At 42.9% G+C, this 25,527-nt stretch overlaps 1 protein-coding gene across 7 annotated transcripts in view; it reads left to right on the forward strand.

The window, feature by feature from the left end:
- Positions 1 to 25,527, forward strand: part of LOC145355386 (voltage-dependent calcium channel subunit alpha-2/delta-1-like) — a 627,920-nt gene that overhangs the window by 477,973 nt on the left and 124,420 nt on the right. For all 7 annotated transcript variants that reach the window (XM_080207404.1, XM_080207405.1, XM_080207407.1 and 4 more), the window contains 4 exons: positions 5,690 to 5,779; positions 19,986 to 20,054; positions 23,907 to 23,981; positions 24,902 to 24,976. In XM_080207404.1, coding sequence (XP_080063530.1) covers positions 5,690 to 5,779; positions 19,986 to 20,054; positions 23,907 to 23,981; positions 24,902 to 24,976 — 309 coding nt within the window. The remainder of the gene's footprint in view (positions 1 to 5,689; positions 5,780 to 19,985; positions 20,055 to 23,906; positions 23,982 to 24,901; positions 24,977 to 25,527) is intronic.

Below are 25,527 nucleotides of genomic sequence, written 5' to 3' on the forward strand. Positions count from 1 at the left end.
TCAGGCACCCCGTCTTGGCTGGAGCATGCAATATTTCCAACATCTCCCAGTTTGCTAGCCCCTGTTGCATGAGGCAGACCACTGAAGTTACAGGTACAGAGAAAGCTAAATACATTTCATTCATTCTTGCCAGAGAGAAACCGATGGAGTGAGCATGCGTCTCACCAGAATCATAGAATTCACGTCATTTTGCCAGCGCCAGATGTAAATTCTTATAGCAACTCATACGATACGCTGTGTTGTAACAATTGTCACATTTTACTGCGCAGCAAGAAATAGATTTTTACATTGCTGTGGTGGAGCTGGTGATTGCAAATGTCAGAACAAGTGGCAGCAACCCTGTATCATCAATTTCTTTGAGCACTCCTTGCTCCCTCACTACTGCCTGGCTAAGTGGCCGTTCTTGTGTATCTGGAAGGAGAAAGACACCAGGATGTTGTTGTGGTGAGAAAGTGGGAACATGTCTACAGCACCTGCAGCTTACAACTCAGAGTATTGGTGGGATGTGGGAAGGAGGATTTGTTATGAACAATATGCAGCCTCATTCCTGCTCTAGTAATGGCGAGCGCCGCCTCTTCCTTTCGGGTGAGGACGTGCAGCCATGTTTGTCATCATTGTTTAGTTGTGGCTGCCTGTGGTTATGTGCCACCGTATCCTGGCAAGACAGAAGGAAGAGAGAAGGATTGAGCTATGAGGAGAGGCTGAATAAACTAGGCTTGTACTCGTTAGAGTTTAGAAGAATGAGGGGAGATCTCATTGAGACGTATAAGATGATGAATGGGATGGATAGGATAGAGGTGGAGAGACTCTTCCCGCTCAAAAAAGACAGTAGGACTAGGGGGCACAGCCTCAAGATAAAGGGGAGGCGGTTTAGAACGGAGTTGAGGAGGAACTTCTTCACTCAAAGGGTGGTGAATCTCTGGAATTCTCTGCCCGTTGAAGTGGTGGAGGCTGCCTCGCTAAATATTTTTAAGAAGCGGGTTGATGGGTTCTTGATAAGAGAGGGGATTAAGGGTTATGGGGAGAGGGCGGGAAAGTGGAACTGAGCCACAACAGATCAGCCATGATCTTATTGAATGGCGGGGCAGGCTCGAAGGGCTAGATGGCCTACTCCTGCTCCTATTTCTTATGTTCTTATGTTCTTATGTGTGTCCAGCTCATTCTATTTAGGTCATGGTTCAGTAACTGATGATGGGTTCAAGCTGCAAAATGGTGGTGGGATACTTGCAGCAGTGCTAAGTATATGATGGTGTGAGGAAGCAATGAATATGAGGCGTGCATCATGCCTCATCGAGATTGTTGATAGAGGTGTGTGATTAGAAGAGGTAGGTGGAGTTAATTATGCACAGTGATTCCTGAGCACATTTTTTGCTGATATCCAATTACGCCCCCACTATGTCACCATAGATGTGTTCCTGCTCAGTTCCTTCTATCTTTGTTATTTATAAAGAAAAACATATTATTTCCAAATTCAGATGAGAGTGAATGTACTGGAGTTCAGGCACATTGAGTGGAAACACAGCACGCTTTCACCTCTGTGACCTGAGCTTCAGGCAGCTAGATTGCCGGGAAGAAGCTATTTTCTGAAACGTCCAAGGTTCGAAGGGAGAGCTGAGTTAATCTAAACCCAGTTCCTTGGGCTCAAATCCACTGCTCGATATTGGGAAAAGTTTACAATTAATGAGCACTGTTTCACAGAGTTCACCAAGCGGGCTGGCGTGGCCTTTTCTTTGAAACAGAAGATTACAATATTTTGGGTTAGAGTGAAGAGATTTTCATTTAAGACTTGACAATGGAATTGTGCCAGTAAATGGGCAAATGTAGTTCATGCCAGCAACCAATAACCCTGATACCTGCCAACATACTCTGCCATGTAAACGTTTTGAGACGTCACAGGGACACATTTGAGAGTTCACTGTTTTAAGGTGATTGCTTAGATGTGATTAAAAAAATGTTTTTTTTGTCTAATTCTTTTACCATTTTAATTCTAAGTGCTGGACAGACTTGAAACTGGGAATGTTTCGGATCCGACTTTTAGACCGATTTTCACATGCCCGCATATGCACTCTGCCTGAAAAAGTATCAGCAGTTCTGAATCGCACTGCACAAGCCTGGATGGGGCTTAACACACCCGAAGCCCTGCAGCTCCGATCGGCGCCTCCAACTACACAAGCAGAAAAAAAATGATAGAATGCTGCTCCCCTGTCACATCCCTCCTTGGCTGGATAATGTCTCCCTCCGGCCCCCACAGACATTGCCCCACCCCCACAACATTATTGACCCCCTTAGCCCCCATCCCGTCTGCTACATAGATCAGTTGTGGACCCCTCCCCTCTCCCACCACTGATCCCAGGCAGAGTGGCAGTGGACCCCTCCCTCCTCTCTCTCTCTCTCTCTCTCTCTCCCCCCCCCCCCCCCCCACACACACACACACACACACCGATCTCAAGCTGTCGGACCTACCTGCGATTTCCACCCCCCTCACCAACTTCAAACAGAGAGCGGCTGGACGCCGGGCATTCACCTCCTCACTAACCCTCTCTGGTGGAACACCCAAGTCAGACTTAAATGGAGCATATCTGCTTTGCGCCGATTCTGGATGGGCGAACGCGGTGGTAAAGGGGGAAAAGCCAGTAAAGTTGGGTGTGCAGCCCATTATGTCAATTTAAATGCCTGCAAATGCGTCTGTTTCAGGTCGCGGTCCCGATCGTGACCATTTCCGGGCCTTGGTAAAGGGGAAACGGGTGCGGAGGCGGGCATGGATTACACTACTCGCCTCGCATCTAACTTTACCAAATTTCCATGCCCAAAAATGGGCACAATGTGATGGTAAAATTAGGCTCTAAGTATGAGATACTAACCAAGGCAGTGAGTTAGAGTTTTATGGCATCAGAAACAGCTGCACGGTTGCAGGCAGAATAACGTATTATGTGTTATATGGTAAAATGCTGCGTCTCTGCTTGCTGTATTTTCTGACTTGCAATAAGCAATGCTGATTTTCTACACTTTGCATCGAGTATTTGCCACCTGTGGTACGTCTCAAATCTCGCAGTTCACCTGAGCAATCATCTTAAACTATATTAAAAAAAGAATGGAAACTTGTCATTTTCTGCTAGTAATTTATCTTTGATCAGCTTGACTCCCAGCAAGGGCTCCATTTTAGCAGTGCAGCATTACAATTTCACTTCAGATCCTAACAACCCCAGATCAACATTGGAAAGAGTAGCAATGTGAATGACATGACATTAAAGCAGCAGGATCGGTTGCTACACTCCAGGCAACGTGTTTTAGTGTCACTGAAAACAGACATGTCGAAGCTTCTCATCCTACACTGATCCGGACATTCACAAGAATACCAAATGTAAAGGAACAACGATTAATACTTTATTAGAAGAGATTGCTGATTGGCTGGCAAGTGGACTCTGATGGAGACATTACCAAAGAGAATGCACCAGTTAACTGACAACTGACGGGGGATTCTCTACTACTGTCTACCAGAAGTCTATTTTCACTGCTTAGTACCTGCATTGGGATTCCTACAGTTCCACGTGCATTAAGATTGACCTTACTAACAACCTCATAAACAGGGCTCAAGCCATTTGCTCACTCTGAAAGCTTGATGCTGAAATAGGGCACAGCAGAGCGAGGTAATGGCTATCCCGATCAGATCATTGCTTGCTGTAGCATCTTGAGTGGTGCTGTTTGTCAAGCCAAAAAGTTGTTCTGCCCTTCACTCAATTGTGTAATGTGGTATGTGAATTTAAGTGTTGTTTGATGCTAGGTAGGTGTGTTGTATGCTTCTAAGACTGACAGGCCTCTTCAAACAGTATGTCCCTTGGCTATTCGCAAAATAATCAACCACACCCAACCAGCCTGTGCTTGCGAAGCTTACTGTCCAACATTAGGTGCGATTCCGTGATCGAACAACATTTGCTAAACAATCCTGAGTGTGATAAGGATTATGCTGACAACCAATTTAAGATTATCAATTGGGCTCAGAGTGTGGCACACTTCCATGTGCTAGAAGGTACATTTTTAATGCACAGGACCCAGTTCTTTGCAGATAGAAAGTACAGGTACACACATTGCATCTGTTTCAACTGTACACAGTAAGTGACAGCCATTCTCTGTTCATTCCCCAGAGCATTGCCCGGGCTAGAGTCAAGCTGCCTGCTTTGAATTTTAACAAAGTTTGGTAGTCATCAGTTAACTGGTGTATTCTCCATGGCAACACCTCTACCAATTGGAGTCCGTTTGCCAACAATTCAGTATACTCTTGTCATATATTTAACCCCTTTACATTTGGTATTTTTGTGAATCTCCAATGAGTGCAGGACAAGAAGCTTCATCATGTGACTTTTTTTCAGTGATGCTCAAGTTCTGGACTATCAAATAACAATTTATACGCAGTAGACTTTATTAAAGATGTCATACACAATGTTGGTACTTTTGAGATAAATCTGAAATAGAAAAGTCCACTCTGCGTTCCAAAGTTACTGCACTATCTGCAGTTGCTTACAACAATTTAAAGTTTCTGATTTTCCAGGCTTCGGCCATCTTGAACACAAACACAGCTCAGCAGCAGAGTAATGGTGTGTGGCGTAATAATGTGCTTGTCTTTAGGAAATTGGAAGGTGTGGGAATTAAAATGAAGGCCGTCTGCTTACTGCTCTTTCACACTCACTGGAACTGAGGTTGTACAGAGCCTTGGGCAGAATACCTCAGGAGGTTTCATATTGGCCTGAGAGAAAGTACGCCAGAGATACACCAGCTCTGGGGCTGATAACTTATGGGACAGGGTGTTTTAAACCCTGGCTTGTTTTACAAAGTGTTTACAAGATTGAAGGGTGATTGGTGTTGAAAATGATCCAGGGATTTGAAAGGGTAAATGCAGAGAAACGAATTCCTCTGGCTTAATCCAGGACCAGAGGGCACAAATAACATCCCCCTGACCTCATTCCCTCTGCCTATTGTCATCCATTTAGTGTATGCAGCCCGCTGGCTCTATAAAAACGAGGCTCAGTCATTTACGTTCACTGGGTCACCCACCACACCTCCGGGCTGGTCTGGTGCCACATACTGCCAGACAGGAGTCTGAGAATTCAAATTACTCCAGAATCACTCAGAGCGTCTCCATAGGAGGTCCCAGTAAGTCTAACAGCATCTGTGGAGAGAGAATAGAGCTAATTTTTTAAGGCTTGTAGATCCTTTGTCCTCTGACAAAGAGTCATCCAGACTCAAAACATTAGCTCTGTTTTCGCTCCACAGATGTTGCCAGACTTGCTGAGATTTTTCAGCATTTTCTGTTTTTGTTTCAGATTCCAGCATCTGCAGGTATTTGCTTTTATTTTACATGGACATTGGGATGGCACCGGCCATGCTCTCCCCAAAACTGGAGAATCCCACCAGGGTCAATGGACCTTTGCGTTGTCTGCCTCCCATCCACTACAATTCCTGTGGTGAATGGGATGGGAGAATTCCTCCCCCTTATTGTGCAGTCTCTCTATGAGGAAATTATGATGATCCAATCTTTTGTGGAAGAAACCCATATGTCTATTGTGTATTTTGTTCTTTAAAATTATCATATTTCCACATCTAAAAAAGTGTAGTAGAAAGTAATTATTTTCTGCGATTACCATTGTGGGAAGCTTTGACTGCTGTGATCAATTTATACTGTTCATTTTTCTAGGAATATTTGGATGTGCTCGGGAGACCAATGGTTTTAGCTGGCACGAAGGAAAAACAAGTTCAGTGGACCAATGTGTACCTGGATGCATTGGTACGATATGAAAAATTTATACTTATTTATTGTTAGCATTTGCGTGGAGTGAGCATTTTTTATTTAAGAGCAGTTTAAAAAATAGACATTGCACAGCTGGTAATGAGGGATACTGGAAGAATTTGTTCTTTGTAACACTCACCTTGCCTGCATTCAAAATTGCAGTAATGTGAGCAGTTATCAATAATACTTCTCTCAGACACATACAACTATTTTTTTAACCTGAAATAAACAACATGTGATGCCATTGAGCACCTGCAAAGGGAATTATTTTGAATTGGGTATATTGTATATCAAGTGTTTAGGAAGGATAGGCGGGAGGAAAAAGGGGGGGGGGGGGTGCATAGCTCTGCTGATTAAGGATAGCATCAGGGCGGTAGCAAGGGATGATATAGGATCCAAAGAGCAGAAAGTGGAATCGTTGTGGGTGGAGATTAGGAACAGCATAGGGAGGAAGACGCTGGTGGGTGTTGTCTATAGGCCCCCAAATAATGATCTGGAGGTGGGGCGGGCTGATAACGCGCAAATAAATGCGGCGTGCAGGAATGGAACAGTGATAATTATGGGGGATTTCAATCTACGTATTGATTGGTCGACCCATGTTGGACGCGGTGGGCTCGAGGAGGAGTTCTTGGAATGCTGTCGGGGTAGTTTCCTTGAACGGTGTGTGTTGGAGCCGACGAGGGAGTGAGCTATCTTGGATCTGGTGTTATGTAACGAGGCAGGTAGAATTAGGGACCTTGTGGTGAAGGATCCTCTTGGGGAGAGTGATCATTGTATGGTGGAGTTTCTGGTGCAGATGGAGGAGGAGAAAGTGGGTTCCCGGACGCGCGTCCTTTGTTTGAACAGAGGGGTGTATGGAAGGATGAGAGAAGAATTGGCGAATGTTGACTGGGGGAGCGTGTTGGAAGGTAGGTCTGCTGAGGAGCAGTGGAGGATCTTTAAGGAGATCTTTCTTGGTGCTCAGCAGAAATTTATTCCGATGGTTAAAAAGGACCGTAGGAGGAGAGGTAATAAGCCGTGGATAATGAAGGAGGTGAAGGGGAGTGTTAAATTAAAAGCGGAGGCGTTTAGAGTAGCTAAGAGTAGTGGGCGAGAAGAGGATTGGGAGAGGTTTAAAAGTCAATAAAGATTGACAAAGAAGTTGATAAAGAAGGGTAGGATAAACTATGAAGCTGGGCTAGCGCTTAATATAAAAAAGGATAGCAAGAGTTTTTATAAATATATAAAAAGGAAGAGGCTGGCAAGGGTGAACGTTGGACCCTTAGAGGATGAGAGGGGGGACTTAGTGGTAGGGGATGGGGAAATGGCTGAGGCCTTGAATAACTTTTTTGTTTCGGTCTTCACGGAGGAGGACGTGAATAATTTGCTGGGTGTTAGCGATGGAAAGATGGTAGGACAGGAGGGTCTCAATGACATTATTGTTACTAGAGAGGCGGTGCTCGACAGACTGGAGGGGCTGATTGTGGACAAGTCCCCAGGACCGGATGGAATGCATCCGAGGGTTCTGAAAGAAATGGCGGAGGTGATAGTGGATGCCTTGGTGGTTATTTTCCAAACGTCGCTGGATTCCAGGGAAGTGCCGGAAGATTGGAAAACAGCTAATGTTACGCCGTTGTTTAAGAAGGGTGACAGGCAAAAGGCAGGGAATTATAGGCCGGTTAGTTTAACGTCTGTTGTAGGTAAAATGTTAGAATCCGTCATCAAGGAGGAAATAGCGAGGCATCTTGAGGGGAATTGCTTGATAGAGCAGACGCAGCACGGTTTCGTTAAGGGGAAGTCATGTCTGACAAATTTATTGGAGTTCTATGAGGATGTGTCTAGGGCGGTGGATAGAGGAGAACCGGTGGATGTGGTCGGTCTTGATTTTCAGAAGGCGTTTGACAAGGTACCTCACAAGAGGTTATTGCAGAAGGTCAGGGGGCATGGAGTTGGGGGTAGGGTGTTAGCGTGGATAGAGGATTGGTTGTCAAATAGGAGGCAGAGAGTGGGGGTCAATGGGTGCTATTCGGATTGGCGGTTGGTGACTAGTGGAGTGCCCCAGGGGTCAGTGCTGGGGCCTCAGCTATTTACCATTTATACAGATGATCTGGAGGAGGGAACCGCGTGTATGGTGTTGAAATTTGCGGATGACACCAAGATTGGTGGAACGGCAAATTGCGCGGTGGGTGTGGAGAGTCTGCAGAAGGATCTAGATAGGCTGGGCGAATGGGCCAGGAACTGGCAAATGGAATTTAATGTTGGCAAGTGCGAGGTGGTCCACTTTGGTAGGAGTAATGGTAGGAAGGACTATTACTTACGTGGCGAAAAACTGCAGCAGGCGATGGTGCAGAGGGACCTCGGGGTCCTTGTGCATGAGTCGCAAAAGCCCAGCTTGCAGGTGCAGCAGGTGGTCAGGAAGGCGAATGGGATGCTGGCCTTCATAGCGAGGGGGATTGAATATAAAAGTAGGGAGGTCTTGCTGCAGCTGTACAGGGCATTGGTGAGGCCGCAGCTGGAGTACTGTGTGCAGTTTTGGTCGCCGCACTTAGACAAGGATATTTTGGCCTTGGAGGGAGTGCAGAGGAGGTTTACTAGGCTGATGCCGGAGTTGAGGGGGTTGAGCTATGAGGAGAGGCTGAATAAACTAGGCTTGTACTCGTTAGAGTTTAGAAGAATGAGGGGAGATCTCATTGAGACGTATAAGATGATGAATGGGATGGATAGGATAGTGGTGGAGAGACTCTTCCTGCTCAGAAAGGACAGTAGGACTAGGGGGCACAGCCTCAAGATAAAGGGGGTTGGTTTAGAACGGAGTTGAGGAGGAACTTCTTCACTCAAAGGGTGGTGAACCGCTGGAATTCTCTGCCCATTGAAGTGGTGGAGGCTGCCTCGCTAAATATTTTTAAGACGCGGGTTGATGGGTTTTTGGTAAGCGAGGGGATTAAGGGTTATGGGGAAAGGGCGGGAAAGTGGAACTAAGCCACGACAAATCAGCCATGACCTTATTGAATGGCGGGGCAGTCTCGAAGGGCTAGATGGCCTACTCCTGCTCCTATTTCTTATGTTCTTATGTAAGTCTCAATTGCATTTTATTCCAATCAAAACTAAGATAATGTCATGACGCACTGAATGGCTTTAATTAGGAAAATATGAGGTAATATGATAATGAGGATCAGAAAAGAAATGCCTTTCATCTTAACTAAAAGTGAAGTGAAGATTGAGTTCAGTTTAATTTTGCTCCCTTTAATAAATTGTTCAGTCCTTTCAAATGCATTCCACAACATTTTCTGCAAAGAATGATGATGTAAACTTTAGCACTGCACCTAACCTTTCCTTCATGAATGTCTTGGCAATTGTTCCAAGCAAAACACTTCCAAAACTACACTTCTGGCAAAGCAAGCATTAATGAGGTATTTATCCTGAGAAAGCTCATCTAATACTTCGCTTATTTCCGTCCATGTAAGACTGTTGTTTTATGAGTGCAAGGGTATTCTCATGGGCTGTTCAATTTGGATACTTTATTCATTAGTGTCACAAGTAGGCTTACATTAACATTGCAATCAAGTTACTGTGAAAATCCCCCAGTCGCCACATTCTGGCAGCTGTTCGGGTACACTGAGGGAGAATGTAGCGTGGCTGATGCACCTCACAGGTGCATCTTTCGGATTGTGGGAGGAACACCTGGAGGAAACCCACGCAGACATGGGCAGAATGTGCAGGCATGGATTCTGTGTATGTCACTCAGTTGAGACATATAACGCTGACATCAATGTGGATGAGTCATGTAGTCCTGCCTCTCTAGTATCATAAATCAAACAATACTTTAAATAACACTTTTGCTAAGAAACAGAGTTCAAGATGTCCTCACCTCATATTAAGTCTATTTCTTAATTATCAGTTATCCTTCATTTGTTTTCCTTTAATTTGACCATTGGGTTTTTGATTTCTGTTTGAATTTTGAAATGTGGATCCAGGTGCAGGGAAGCTGCTCATTCTCATTGAGCTCAGTAAGATAGGTCAGGGATAGGCACATCAATCCTTTAAACAGTCCTCATGATTAGGAGAATGGTGGTTTTGTGGCCTCGCTGCCAGTTTGAGCTGTGCCCATCTCTACTAGCGGGGCTGCCTTCTGAGCCTTCAGCCCCAGGAACCCAACTGCCATCTTTAGTTGGATGGTGGAGGCAATTCAGAGGCAGAAGATCTGACTGGAATGTGCACATTAAACACGTACAGGGTCAGATCTATGAATGGTCCCAACTCCTGAAGCTATTCAATCAATCGGCACAACTTTCCACCCGTGCTGTGCTGCTTCTTTGCTTCTCTTTCAGTGCAGTGAGTTAACATTGAATCAAATCCACTCAGCATTATTTTGAGGGTAACTTGTCAGTCAACAAGAACAGGTGGCTTCTGCATTTCCTTTCTTGTTCTCTTAAAACTTGCACCTGCCAGGTCACCGACAGACACATTGCTCCTGACCCGTTGGTAGCATTGTGAGAATGAGCACTGAATAAACCATTTCTGTCTGAAATTACTCCTCAGAGGCTAATGTCCCTTCAACAGATTCTCTTTTATTCACAAACTTATCTTCATTCCTAAGAGCGCTTCAGGTACACAGTCAGAATCCAGAGGGTCAGTCAATCTGGCACTCCTCATTATATACACAGGTAAGACTCCCTGATTGGGTAAGCAATCATTACCTCAATCAGGAAGCTCATACTCCAAGAGGCCCAAACTCCTGGGCCTCATTGAGGTTATTGCACTCTCCCTGCTGCAGGCCTGCGGCCAAGGGGATGCTGAGTGGAGTTGAATGCTCCATTTAACTCTTTCCTGCAGAAACAGTGGAGAGACTGTGTCATGGTTGGGGAGAATGTAGGATTCAAAGACATTTATGGAATCATAGAATCCTACAGTGCAGCAGAAGGTCATTCTACTACAATCCCACCCAGGCCTTATCCCCATAACCCCGTGCATTTATCCTAGTTGGCCCCCTGACACTAAGCAGCAATTTAGCATGGCCAATCCACCTAATTCAGCCATCTTTGGACTGTGGGAAGAAACCCGCGCAGACATTGGGAGAACGTGCAAACTCCACACAGATAGTTACCCAAGCCAGAATCGAACCCAGGTCCCTGACGCTGAGAGGTTGCAATGTTAACCACTGTGCCACCATGCCTCCTGGCACTAGTCTTACTGAATACTAAGTACTGAATCTGATTCTCCAACCACAGTAACACTTCTTCTGACATCAGCGGTTTAAAGCAATAATTTGCCACCAGTAGAGAGCATAGGAAGCTGTTAAACAGCTGTTCAGGAGCTTATAGCTGCTACCTGTGGAGCCATGCACTTTGTTGTTTGTCCTTAAGTATTCAACTCAACCTCTAACACACTTGTCCTATTAGAGGACTACTCCAGCTTTCTACAGCATATGGCATCTCACGTGACACTGTCGATAAATGAGAGCAATCTCTTAATGAAATCATAAATATTGAGTTAGTACAAAGGGGTAACCACATTGCTTTTAGTCAGGCGCTGAACCGGTTTAGAGTAAAGTGCTATTTATCTTATTAGCCAGCACATTCTTCATGAAACGCAAGAAAGCTCTCCACCTGAATATTTATTCCCCGGTTCAAATTATTCTTGCCTTTCTTTCCTCCTAATTAAATTGCTGAGAATTTTCCTAATTGCGGCATTTTCATGTGGGATTCAAAGAACAATGACCAGATTTACTAAGCTTTAGATAACTGGCTTTACTGGAATGGTCTGGGATATTTTAGGAATCTTTCCTTTATCCCGCCATGGTTCTATTTTTGTTTAATTTGCTCAGCCTCTTTGGGGGAAGATTACCAAGTACAGATAATAAATCCAAATCATTGCATTTTTTTTCCCGAATATTGTGCATTAATAAACATACTGAAGGATCCAGATTTTTTCCCCATGGTTATAAGAACATTGGTGATATTTCCTTGATGTAAGAATTATTAATGCTTTATTTCCTTTTGCCAATTTTAATTTTCTTCCAGAAAAGATCTTATTATTTGCACAGTAATTAGGAGATATCAAATTGCCCACAAATGCGCTTCAGCTGCAGATTAATACATGTGTTATACAGTATAATGTCCCTATTATATCCTACAACTTAATGTGATCAGCACCATGGGAAATCCATTAGTGTATTGAATAAGATACACAATTATTAGGAGAACAATATAAATAATTGCTATCTAAAAGTATATTATTTAACTATAATCCTGCCCCTTTTCTCTTCCAGTATTTTAAAGCTTCCCCAAATTTACTCCGTGACCGAGTCTTACCCTCTAACCAAATGTCTAATTATGGCCAACTTGGGCTTTGGAAGTCTTTTCTTTAACTAAAACGTGTAAGCAGGAAAGGCACATGTATCAGAGATTGACAGTGAGAGGGATTAATATATACTAGAGTGAGGAAATTGACAGCAGGAGAGCCCTAAGAGAAAGAGGGAGAGCAAAATAGTGAGGTCAGAGAAGCAAAGGGAGCGAAAATGACAAAACTGGGAGGGGCACACGGGTAAGTCAAAGAGTGAAGAGCAGAGAGAAGCAAATGTTTTTTTTGAATGTGTGAACAGCCTCAGAGCAATTTGACATATTTATTCAAATGACCCTCGCATCTTTGTGATTTCTTCAGACACTAATAACGTGGTTGCCATTCATTAAAATATCTATTAAGCCAATCAAGCATCTTGCTGATGGCAGCTGACAACTCAATATGGGAGGAAGTCGACGATGGAGATATTCAGTAAAGAAACGGATATGTCAGGATAGTGCTTGGACTAGTAATTGGACTAAGATCTGAAGACATGAGTTCAAAGCCCCACATCGCAGCTGGGGAAATTAATTTCAGTTGTAGAAATAAAGTAGAAGCTGTTATTGGTAATGTTGACCATGAGGTTACCAGATTGTTCATTAAAATCTGGTCTATGTGTGGCTCTAGATTCACAGCAATGTGGTTGGTTCTTAATTGCCCTCTGAAGTGGCCTGGAAAGCCATGCAATTGTATTCAAAGCAACAACTCATCACCATCGCCTCGAAGGCAATTAGGATTGAGCAATAAATGGTGACCAGCCAGTGACATCTGCACTCTGCAAGCGAATAATAGAAAGAAATGTTTGTAAGAGTGTTTTCACCAGAAGCTTTGCTCAACATAGAATGGAAACAGCAAAGTTACAAGTGTGAGAATAATTCATTTGCTATTTTATTGACCATTAGAGGGTCTGTTGAGTCCATTACATTTCCTTGGTTCAACCTGCACCAGAATTAAACACCCCGCCTCTCCCTCCCCCAAGGCCAGTAATGACAATAAAGTCTCGGACATAATGGTCTGTAATTTGCAGTAGGAGTGAGTCTAACGATCTGCCATTATTTATACTTGTCCTTGCCCACTCAATCTCAATGTTTTCTTGTACCATGAGTTTGCAAAGTGTGAGGGAAAGCAGGCACCTGGGATCTGAATGAACACAGTGAGCGAATGTGCATCTCCTCAAATAATTAGGTTGAGCATTTGTCGAATTAGTGTCGGGAGGATTGAGATGGAAGCCAAATCAGGTGCAGGAAGGGAAATAAAAATGAAAAGTTGGATATCAAGAGAAAATAAAGAATACAAAGGAAAAAAGAAATAAATGCTTTGATTATAAATTTCACATTTTAAAAATTATGCAGCATTTAGAATTAGACTTACAACCGTTAACTTTTGTTGCCAGAGTATTTCTAGGCAGTCGTTAACAAATAGCGCATAATTAAAATCTCCCTCAGCTAATGCAATTTTAAATAAATATGTACAAACCCCAAATGACACAGACAGACTCTTGCATCGCTTCAGACCAATTCTAATTTTCCGCGGTGAGTTTAGTCTGTGCAAATAAAACAACTCCGTAGTGAGTCAGATGGTGAGAAGCTTGTGACAGAGTGCTGTAACATGAACATAAATGTTTGGGTTTCTTTGTATAACCAGGCATGTGTCCACACCTGAGGTAGCTGTGGCATTTGTGCAAAAATATTGGACAGTGTTATTAGTCTTGCCATTACTTTGACAGCAAGTCATGGACCACCAGCACTGCCACCTGGACTGTATGGTAAGAACATAATTTATCCGGAAAGTGGAGACACCTGCATTTGGCATTTAAAATAATAGCAAGAAGTTCCTTTTCTAAACCTTCAACAGCAAACTTTAAAGACTGCATTTTTATACTCCCAGCAGGTGGGTTTGAAGGGGGGGCTCATAATATCCACCCTCAGGAAAAGAACTTTCTCTCAAACTCCCTATTGGAATAGTGACTATCTCATTTCTGCCCACTAATTTTGGTCTTCCTGCAAGTGGAAACAGTTTATTTATGCTTAGACCTTCCGGCTACTTAGCTGCACGCCCCCTGTGTAAAATGTTATGCAGAGAAGTGGATCCATCCCCAACTACCTGTGGTTCTTGTAAGGTGCTGCAAAGGCTACGTAATGACACATATAAGGGCTTCATCCCACCCCCGCTACTATTTTATCCAGAACAGGGGGGAGCCCGTGCGAGCATAGTCTGGCAGCTTTCGTTGTGCTAGCTGGTGTTGGGCAAATGGGAAAGAGCTCTTGCAGGCCCCCCTCTACCCATCGGTACACCTTATTGACTACATCCCTGAGATCATACTTCCTCCTTCACACTCCTCCCCCAGACTCTCAGACCCTGTCCTTCCCACACCCTTGCCAGCTTGAACCCAACGAAACATCCTCACTTACCTCGGTGTCTGGCTACAGCGATGATTATTGAGGACAGCCTGTAGTCCCAGAAGTGGCCATCACTCCTGCCTGGCGCTGCTGCGTCTCCAAAGTTGCCATCTGATTGGCTGGCAGCTTTCTAAAGCAGGACTTCCTGTCACCAAGGGGCAAAAATCCTATCTCCAGCCCAATAAATGAGAGTGGGGCAGCCATTCTATGATTACTAATGACCATGATGCTCCATAAATCCCAGCCAGTAGACAAATTTAAAAAAAATTGAGTCCTCCAGCTATTTTCCTATCTAAAACCTGAGCATTTCAAGTAAATGTTTCTGGTTTTAAGCAGTGCAATGACAATATTGTGTGAAAATAAGGGCATTCGATGTTTCTCTTTATCAGCTAAATTTTCACTTGGGTGCTGTGTACAGACCTCTTGTGCAATTTTAAAAGTAAATCTTGTTGCCAGTGCTTCTTGGCACAACTTGAGATACAAGCGAGTGAATGATGTAAAGGGGTCCGTTAGCTCAAGTGTTTAGATGCTATGGGGGCAGCATAGAGTATTGCCAAAAGCCTGCGTGCAATCTCTGTACTGGCTGAAATAATTCTTGGGGCCCACCATGATTAGTCACCTTTAGACCATGAGGGAAGCAAGATGAGAGAGAGAGGATGATGAATGGTGCATTCAAGGATTTTTATGAGGAATAAGAGGAATACAGTGGCCTAATTCAATGTGCACGTGGCATGTTGGTGCATTTTGTTACCTTACAGAAATTTAGATACTTCGTGGGGGATTTTCCCATTCCACCTGCCACGGGAATCGGAGCAGGTTGCGGGGGTGTGGAAACGCAAAGATGTGTTGACCTTGTGTGGGAATTTCCGGTGGCCGGAAAATCCCATCCTTTATCTTCAAAGATGATGCCACATTTAAAAGGTTCAAATTCTACCGGTCTAATCGCTATTCTCATTAATTTTTGAATCAATTTTTGTTAACTGCACAAAATAAAATGTTTCATGGGATTGGCAGTTTTACAATTCTTTAAACTGTACTGCTGGAGTGAAAGACGTGGTCAATCTGCCATATTGGAAGGGGAATTAGAGACCATTTTAGTTTGCATAAATCCCAATTTGTCATTTATAAAAAATTAAAATGAGCCATTCCAATTAGCATTTCAAAAACGTTGGGGAAAATGTAAATCCTAGCTGATTGCTTTTGCAGGCATCCATCATCATTGGCCCTTTGTCTGTCAGTCCACACCTCAAGTGAAATATCAACAAACTGTACTACCAACCTACTTTCACGACAATGAAATCCTTGTTATTTGCACTTATACTCAAGTATGTCAGTGAAAGGAGAATTGTTACAGGTGAAGTGGGACCCGGGGGATTGTCAATTTATTGATGATCAGAAAATTGCAGAGGTATTTAGTGAGCACTTCACTTGTTACTGAAGTGAAAAATATTGGAAAGGAGGATTGTACAGTCAGAGTGTGAGATGAGCAATGTTATGATGAATAAAAGGCTAAAGCAAGACAAAGCAACAAAGCCACACAGGACACATCAAAGGAGCACAGCTGCACAAGACACAAACTCAGGTGAATCAGGCTGTTTTAAAAAATAACAAATGAAATTCTTATGTTGAGGTAAATTGCGTGTTTATACCACCTCCCACCTCATAGAGGTAGAATCATAGAGGTTTATAGCATGGAAACAGGCCCTTTGGCCCAGTTTGTCCATGCTGCCCTTTTTTTAAAAAACCCCTAAGGCTAATCCCAATTGCCCGCATTTGGCCCATATCCCCCTGTGCCCATCGTGCCCATTTAACTGTCTAAATGATTTTTAAAAGATAAAATTGTCTCCTCCCTTACTACTACCTCTGGCAGCTTGTTCCAGACACTCACCACCCTCTGTGTAAAAAAATGTCCCCTCCGGACACTTTTGTATCTCTCCCTTCTCAACTTAAACTTATGCCCTCTAGCTTTAGACTCCCCTATCTTTGGGAAAAGATATTGACTATCTAGCTGATCTATACCCCTCATTATTTTATAAATCTCTGTAAAGATCACCTCTCAGCCTCCTACGCTCCAGAGGAAAAATGTCCCAGTCTATCCAGCCTCTCCTTTTAACTCAATCCATAAAGTCCTGGTAGCATCCTAGTAAATCTTTTCTGCACTCTTTCTAGTTTAATAAGATTCTTTCTATAATAGGGAGACCAGAATTGCACACACTGTTCCAAATGTGACCTTACCAATGTCTTGTACAACTTCAACAAGACATTCCAACTCCTGTAGTCAATGTTCTGACCGATGAAACCAAGCATGCCGACTGCCTTCTTCACCACTCTGTCCACCTGTGACTCCACTTTCAAGGACCTCTGAACATGTACCCCTAGATCTCTTTGTTCTGTAACTCTCCCCAACGCCCTACCATTAACTGAGTAAGTCCTGCCCTGGTTCAATCTACCAAAATGCATCACTTTGCATTTGTCTAAATTAGACTTCATCTGCCAATCATCCAGCCCAGTGGCCCAATTGATTGAGATCCTGTTGCAATTGGAGATAACTTTTTTCACTGTCCACTATGCCACCAATCTTGGTGTCATCTGCAAACTTACTAACTGTGCCTCCTATATTCTCATCCAAATCATTAATATAAATGACAAATAACAGTGGGCCCAGCACTGATCCCTGAGGCACAATGCTGGTCACAGGCCTCCAAATTGAAAAACAACTCTCTACAACCACTCTTTGGCTTCTGTCAAGAAGCCAATTTTGTATCCATTTAGATATCTCACCCTGGATCCAGTGAGATTTAACCTTATGCAACAATCTACCATGCGGTGCCTTGTCAAAGGCCTTGATAAAGTCCATGTAGACAACATCAACTGCACTGCTCTCATCTACCTTCTTGGTTACCCCCTTCAAAAAACTCAATCAAATTTGTGAGACATAGTTTTCCATTCACAAATGCACGCTGATCACTCCTTGCATCTCTAAATGCCTGTAGATCCTATATCACAAAATACTTTCCAACAATTTACCCACCACGGATGTGAGGCTCACTGACCTGTAGTTTCCAGACTTTTCCCTGCAGCGCTTTTTAAACACTTGCCACTCTCCAACCTTCAGACGCCTCACCCGTGACTATTGATGATTCAAATATCTCGGTAAGGGAACCCACAATTCCCTCCCTAGCCTCCCACAATGTCCTGGCATACACTTCATCAGGTCCCAGGGATTTGTCTATCTTGATGTGCTTTAAGACTTCTCTTCATTAAACCCCAAGATATTAGTCTATTCCTTTCTCCTATTTTTCTAGCCTTCCCTTCAATGCATCTTCACAGTTCATCCTTGTGGTAGCACATTCCACATTCTAACCATTCTTACTCTTGGGGCAAAGTGCTTTTTCTCAAATTCCCTGTTTGATTCATTTGTGATAATCACATATTTCTGGCCATGAGCTCTGGTCTCCGTGCAAGTGGAAACAACTTATTTACGCCAACCTTATCAAACCTTTTCATAATCTAGAAGGAAGTATCCTGTGCCATTCAATTTTTCTTGGTATGGCCTCTCAGTTAATTTTTTTTGCACTATCTTCGGTGCTTTTATATCCTTTTATAATATGGAGACCAAAACTATTTGTAGGACTTCAAATGTGACCTAACCAAGGCGCAACAGAAGTTTAGCACAATCTCTTAGCTTTTTATTTTGATTTCCTCCAGCAATGTACCCCAGCCCTTTGTTTTTTTTATGACCTTGCATTGCTACCTTCAGTCATTTATGTATCTATCCCATTCAAACACTAATCCAAAGTGTGTGTGGCATCCATATCACTCTTCTTGATATTGAAATTAACTCTCCTATTAAATGCCTGTCCTCTAAGTTTACAAATATCATCTTGTATTTTGTAGTATTCTTCCTTTTGTATGAACTATATTCTCCAATTTGGTGTCATCCACAAAATTAAAAATTGTACTCCAGACTTCCAAGTCCAAGTTGTTAATTGAGTTGAGAATAGTGCTCCCAGCACCAAACCCTGTGAGACACCACTTGCCACCTTTCTTGCCAAACTGGATAATTCATGTTAACCCTTGCTGTCCGCTTTGTCTTGTTATTATCCATTTTTCTATCCGTGCGCTGACTTCACACGCCCTGATCTTAGTTATGATTCTACTGCGTTCACCCTTTCTCTTATTGTCTGTGTATTAAGTATATATTGTTTCCATTGTTCCACATTTACCATCCTTTCCTTAATCGTCCGTGGTCTTTATTTATCGACTCGTTGTCTCTTGTCTTTCTAGCAGAATATATTTCTCTTTAACTCCATTGATTACAGTCTGAAATAATACTATCTCTGCTCATTCTATCTCTGTCAGTTTTTTTTCCAACTTATCTTCCCTAATTTTATTTTCTTCCCTCAAAACAAACCTTTTTTTTCCAATCTTTGGCTGGAATTTTCCCATGTAAGTGTAAGGCTCAGACTGAAAACTGCCTTGTTGCTCTCCAGCTGCACAGCCCAGGTTTCACTCCAGATCTTCAGCCTCTCTCAGTAAAAAAATAAATGAGTGGGCGAGGTTTCTGTCATCACTCTGGCAGGGTGGAGCCCGAAAGAGCTGACAGGGCTGGCTCCACAGAGATTGGGGTGCCAACTTTAAAGTATAACCCCTCCTGCCATCACCATGGAAGTATTACCCAACATTTCCCACCCCACCCCCTCGCACCTGTTCTTAGTGTGCCTACAAGTTCCCCCCTCATTTGTCAAAGAGTTTTGTTTAAAGTATTTGTAGTGCCACATAGAATATGACTCGGTTGTCTTGATGTTTGGGCTCTGTTGTATTGGCATTCATGAAGTGCAGACCGGGCTTGCCTACCTTCAAGTAGTTCAATGTGGCCCAATGAAAATGAGAAGGATATGATATAGGCCATGACACCAAAAGTACTGTTTTGTTTATTGGTGTATGTGATGTGGGCATTGCTGTCAAGGGCAGCAGCTATTGCTCATCCCTAATTGTCCTGGAGAAGATGGCCTTTTTGAATGGCTTTCTCAGCAATTTCAGAGCACAGTTAAGGGTTAACCACATTGCTGAGAGTCTGGAGTCACATATCGGCTAGACCAGGTAAGGATGGCTGATTTCCTTCTCTAAAGGACTTTTAGTGAACCAATTGAGTTTTTGCAACAATCCAGTAGTTTCATGGTCATCATTACTGATTATTTCAAATCGACTTAATAGAATCTAAGTTCCCTGGCTACCATGGTACAATTTGAACTCATGTTCCCGGATCATTGGTAGGCTTCTGGATTATAGCAACATAACTACAGCATTACCATACTTGAATGATATATGTATTTGAGTTATTTTTGCTCATTTGAACCTGATTTAATACGTTTTGAATTGCATTTTTCTAAAGATATTCTGACCTGTTCTGTTTCTATGTGCATCTATGTGTGTCTTCTATTCCTGCCTGTCTATATGTGCCTGTCACTTTACCGTTACAATAGGAACTCGGTCTTGTTATCACAGGAACACTGCCCGTCTTCAACTTAACTAAAGATGCTAGTGGAAACCAGGTATGTTGTCCAGTGCAAGAGTTTAATACGTCATTCTTGGGCATATATTGTATTCATTGTGCATGAACTTTCAATTCAATCTTCGAAAATACTTGTAGTAATGATACTATATTAAAACTATAATATTGTTATGAATTATACATAGCACTGTACTGGGAGATGGCAGTTCAATGAAAGAAGATAGAAATTCTCTAAATTACTGGAATAGATTTATATCATTTGCCATTTGTAGCAAAAGTTTAAATATGTGCGTTGACCTATACAGTTTGAAAGATCAGCTTGGAACCTTTGAACTTTATGGGAGAAGTTAATGCTTCAAATGCAGCCTTGGTATTACAGATTTTATTATAGAAAATGAATCCCACAGGTAACACAGACAATGAAGGCTGTGGAGATCCCAGTGTTACAATCATCAGGTTCTGGGCTGCGCATCTTCCTGGTCCTTACAATGGTCTCGATTTTTAATTTCATCTGAAAGGTTATTACAACATGCCTTCTCTGTGATGCCTGGGGCTAACATATAAAGAATGTCATGTCCATTGCCGTAAGGAGGCTACCCAGAAATGCACGTGAGAGATCCTCTTCATGCTGCATCATGGCTTGTCTGCATTTCAGGATGCAGTAATGTTGCTCTTCTGAACTCCATGTTGCTCCCCTTCAGCCCCATCTTTTCCTACAACCCCAGTCCCTGGCCTGCAGCCATTTTCATCTCTTTCTACTGGAGTAACAGTGGAACACTGACAAAATAGCTCCAGATTTTCAAGTATCTATCCGCTCAGCATTTAATTGGTGGTAGGGACACTCACTGGGCTAATTTAATATCTTGCATCATCCAGATGCACCAGGGGTCACCAATAACATAATTAGTTGAGCAGTAGCACTTCCTGTGTGACAGTAAATTTTGTTTAATGGTTGGCTTTTAAATATCTGGCATTGATTAGTGTTTACACATCTATGCTTAGGAAGGCTAATCTTATAAAGCATTTCTTCAGCGAACCCATGGTGAAATGGGTACAGTAATAATGAACATACAAGCAAAAAGATATTGGAAAAATTAGAGTAGGTTATATTAATTAATGTTTGATCAAAAATAATGTTGAAATTAAAACTGAAGAAGGAATGGGAATGTAGAAAGTAACAATGATTTTCATTTTTCGCAACTTTAATGTAATAAAATGTCCCATTTCAATAGTAAGAAGTCTCTCAACAACAGATTAAAGTCAAACAGGTTTATTTGGTAGCAAAAGCCAATAGCTTTAGGAGCACTGCTCCTTCGTCAGGTGAGTGGGATTTCAGTTCACAAACAGGCATATAAAGACACAAACTCAATTTACAAAATAATGATTGGAATGCGAGTCTTTACAGGTAATCAAGTCTCAAAGGTACAGACAATGTGAGTGGAGAGAGGGTTAGGCACAGATTAAAGAGATGTGTATTGTCTCCAGCCAGGACAGAGGACTTGGCTGTTAGCTAATAGCTCGGGTCTTAGCTATTAGTCTCTGCTCAGCGACTCTGCGCTGTCGTGAAGGCCACCTTGCAGTGTTCATTCACCCATTGTTGTAGCGTCTGCATAGTGTCTGCTACGGATGAATGAACACCGCTCGACAATCACCAGACAAGAATGTTCTCCTCCTGTTGGGGAGCACTTCAGCGGTCACGGTTATTCGGCCTCTAATTTTTGGGTAAGCATTCTCCAAGGCGGCCTTCATGACACACGACAGCTTAGAGTTGCTGAGCAGAGACTGATAGCCAAGTTCCACACACGTGAGGATGGCCTCAATGGGGATCTTGGGTTCATGTCACACTATCTGGAACCCCCACGACTTGCCTGGACTTGCAAAATTTCACTAACTGTCCTTGCTGGAGACAATACACATCTCTTTAACCTGTGCTTAACCCTCTCTCTGCTCACATTGTCGGTACCTTTGAGACTTGATTAGCTGTAAAGATTTGCATTCCAATCATTATTTTGTAAATTGAGTTTGTGTCTTTATATGCCCTGTTTGTGAACTGAAATCCCACTCACCTGAGAACATAAGAACATAAGAAATAGGAGCAGGAGTAGGCCATCTGGCCCCTCGAGCCTGCCCCGCCATTCAATAAGATCATGGCTGATCTGTCGTGCCTCAGTTCCACATTCCCACCCTCCCCCCATAACCCTTAATCCCCTCTCTTATCAAAAACCCATCAACCCGCGTCTTAAAAATATTTAGCGAGGCAGCCTCCACCACTTCAACGGGCAGAGAATTCCAGAGATTCACCACCCTTTGAGTGAAGAAGTTCTTCCTCAACTCCGTCCTAAACCGCCCCCCCTTTATCTTGAGGCTGTGCCCCCTAGTCCTACTATCCTTTCTGAGCGGGAAGAGTCTCTCCACCTCTATCCTATCCATCCCATTCATCATCATATCCGTCTCAATGAGATCTCCCCTCATTCTTCTAAACTCTAACGAGTACAAGCCCAGTTTATTCAGCCTCTCCTCATAGCTCAACCCCCTCAACTCCGGCATCAGCCTAGTAAACCTCCTCTGCACTCCCTCCAAGGCCAAAATATCCTTGCGTAAGTACGGCGCCCAAAACTGCACACAGTACTCCAGCTGCGGCCTCACCAATGCCCTGTACAGCTGCAGCAAGACCTCCCTACTTTTATATTCAATCCCCCTCGCTATGAAGGCCAGCATCCCATTTGCCTTCCTGACCACCTGCTGCACCTGCAAGCTGGGTTTTTGCGACTCATGCACAAGGACCCCGAGGTCCCTCTGCACCGTCGCCTGCTGCAGTTTTTCTCCACGTAAGTAATAATCCTTCCTACCATCATTCCTACCAAAGTGGACCACCTCGCACTTGCCAACATTAAATTCCATTTGCCAGTTCCTGGCCCATTCGCCCAGCCTATCTAGATCCTTCTGCAGACTCTGCACACCCTCTGCGCAATTTGCCGTTCCACCAATCTTGGTGTCATCAGCAAATTTCGACACCCTACACTCGGTTCCCTCCTCCAGATCACCTATATAAATGGTAAATAGCTGAGGCCCCAGCACCGTCCCCTGAGGCACTCCACTAGTCACCAACCGCCAATCCAAATAGCAGCGCTCTGAAAGCCATTGGCTTTTGCTACCAAATAAACCTGTTGGACTTTAACCTGGTGTTGTGAGACTTCTTACTATGTTTACCCCAGTCTCACACGAGCGTCACCACACCATTTCAGTAGCGCAGGAAAGGGTGATGTATAAAATATTTTGTTTTTATTTTGTGTTTTTACTGGGATAATATGACAGTAATAAAGCTCCTGTTTATATCTGAGAATTTTTTTTATTAGTGTCTCAAGTAGGCTTACATTAACGCAGCAATGAAGTTATTGTGAAAATCCCCTAGTTGCCACTCTCCGGCACCTGTTCGGGTACACTGAGGGACAATTTAGCATGGCCAATTCACCGAACTAGCATGCCTTTTGGACTGTGGGAGGTAACCAGAGCACCTGAAGGAAACCTATGCAGACATGGGGAGAACCTGCAGACTTCGGACTGACAGTGACTCAAACTGGTGCTGTGAGGTAGCAGTGTTAATGACTGTGCCACCATGCTACCCTCAGTGCTATTGCTATGATATTAATGCCTGCTGTTCAGCGTAACAGTGCAATACTGGGTAGGCTTTAACAAAAGGAAGACTGCAGTTTCCAAGATCTAGCACAGTTTTACTGAGATAATGTTAATACTTGGTGGGCAAAAAGTCTCGTCTGGCTCCAATTCACCAGGCCAGCGGTTTTCCCAATAGTTTTACACAAAGCAAATTTCAGATAAAACTATAATGCAAAAATGTACATTTTTGAAAGGTATTGTTTATTTTACTTCTCAGAATCAGTTGATTCTTGGAGTGATGGGCATTGATGTGTCACTTGCAGATGTGCAGAGACTCACACCACGTTACACTGTAAGTATCAGCCAGAAATCCAATATGTTCATTTATTTTCACTGTGGGCACAGCACTCAGCCCTACTTCTCTGAATCCATAATTTCCACACAGCATATTATGGGGTCTTCTCCCTATGCCTGTGTTTACTCTGTCATGTACGTCATATCTGTAACCTTTCCCTCAACATTCAGTGTATTAGTGTCCAAAGTGCACTATGACCTATGCTCGTGAAGGAAACATCTCTGCTTTATCTTCAGTGTTAGCTTATATCATGGGATAACCCCCAAGACTCGAATGGAGAATCACTGATTGACCTCCCTGTAGGAAGCATTGAATATAAGCTCGCTGGGGATTTGTAATTAACTCACCAGGTGAAGCTTGTATATAAAGCAAGTCCCTGAGTGGGTCCATTATTCCATTGTCCTGGTTGGAGCTTGTTGTTTTCCTCACAAGCTTGCGGTTTTTGCTTTACTTGATTTTATGCAATAAAGCACTGTTCCTTTACAGCCAATTCCTGGGGTTATTCAGCATCATTATATTGTTTAATGATCAAACAAAATAGTTATCTCAACATTAAAAAAAAGACTTGAGTTAAAAATTAAAGTCTTTCATGGATTTGCAGTTGACTTAGAGTTGGCCCATCCCCTTAAATGCTGAATTATTTTTAATCCCTTTGCTTTTAATGTGTAATTGTACACAATTACTGTCACAGTGTATTGGCATAAAGAGAATCTAAACTCTAAAGTGTGCCCCACCTGGAAACGTAAAATTATTCATGTTTGTAAGAAAAATCAAAAAATCATACATTAATGCTATTGCAATTAAATAAATTGGAGACCAGGCACACATTATATTGAGTAATATTGAAATTGTTTAAATCTTTACTTCCGCATTGGATTGAAAGTTACATTAAAGTCATTTTTTTTGTATTTTAACAGCTGGGGCCGAATGGTTATTATTTTGCAATCGACCCTAATGGCTATGTGTTGCTTCATCCAAATCTCCAGCCCAAGGTAAGTTAGATTAAAAAATGTGCATTATAATGGTTAATGCATGGGGACCTACTATCTTGAGCCATTAAGAAGAGAATGACTGACTTCTGTTGAAATCGTTAAAACTGGGTGTCCTAACAAGTGCCAAAATGCAGCATTCCAGCTACTTATTGATTTGGTTCCTTCGCCTCTGATTAGAGTGAAATCTTCACCACTCATCATCTGCAGTGAATTAATATCAGGATCTCTTTATAGTGTGACTATGATTGAGAGGTTTTGCTGGAACCACAAAATGTTGTAACACAAGAGCTGTCCAAATCAGAGTCATTAATTTTAACAAGACAGCAAGACTGGGAATTTTTGTTACATTTTGTGTACGGCTTTGAGGGGCCGGGGTGAGAGGGGGAGTTCATTCAATTTTATATAACTGTGAAAAAAATTTACTGAGAATCTGGGACCCTGTAGAGTATTTGAATTGAAATAACTGGTATCCGGATCATAGTTTTGAAGGTATATGCATGTATCGATTGGTGAGCAGGAACAGAAGAATGAGCAAATCTGCCCATTCGCCT

Source organism: Carcharhinus amblyrhynchos, chromosome 19 (genome assembly GCF_965287045.1).
Source record: "Carcharhinus amblyrhynchos chromosome 19, sCarAmb.v2.hapA, whole genome shotgun sequence".
NCBI classification, from domain to species: domain Eukaryota; kingdom Metazoa; phylum Chordata; class Chondrichthyes; order Carcharhiniformes; family Carcharhinidae; genus Carcharhinus; species Carcharhinus amblyrhynchos.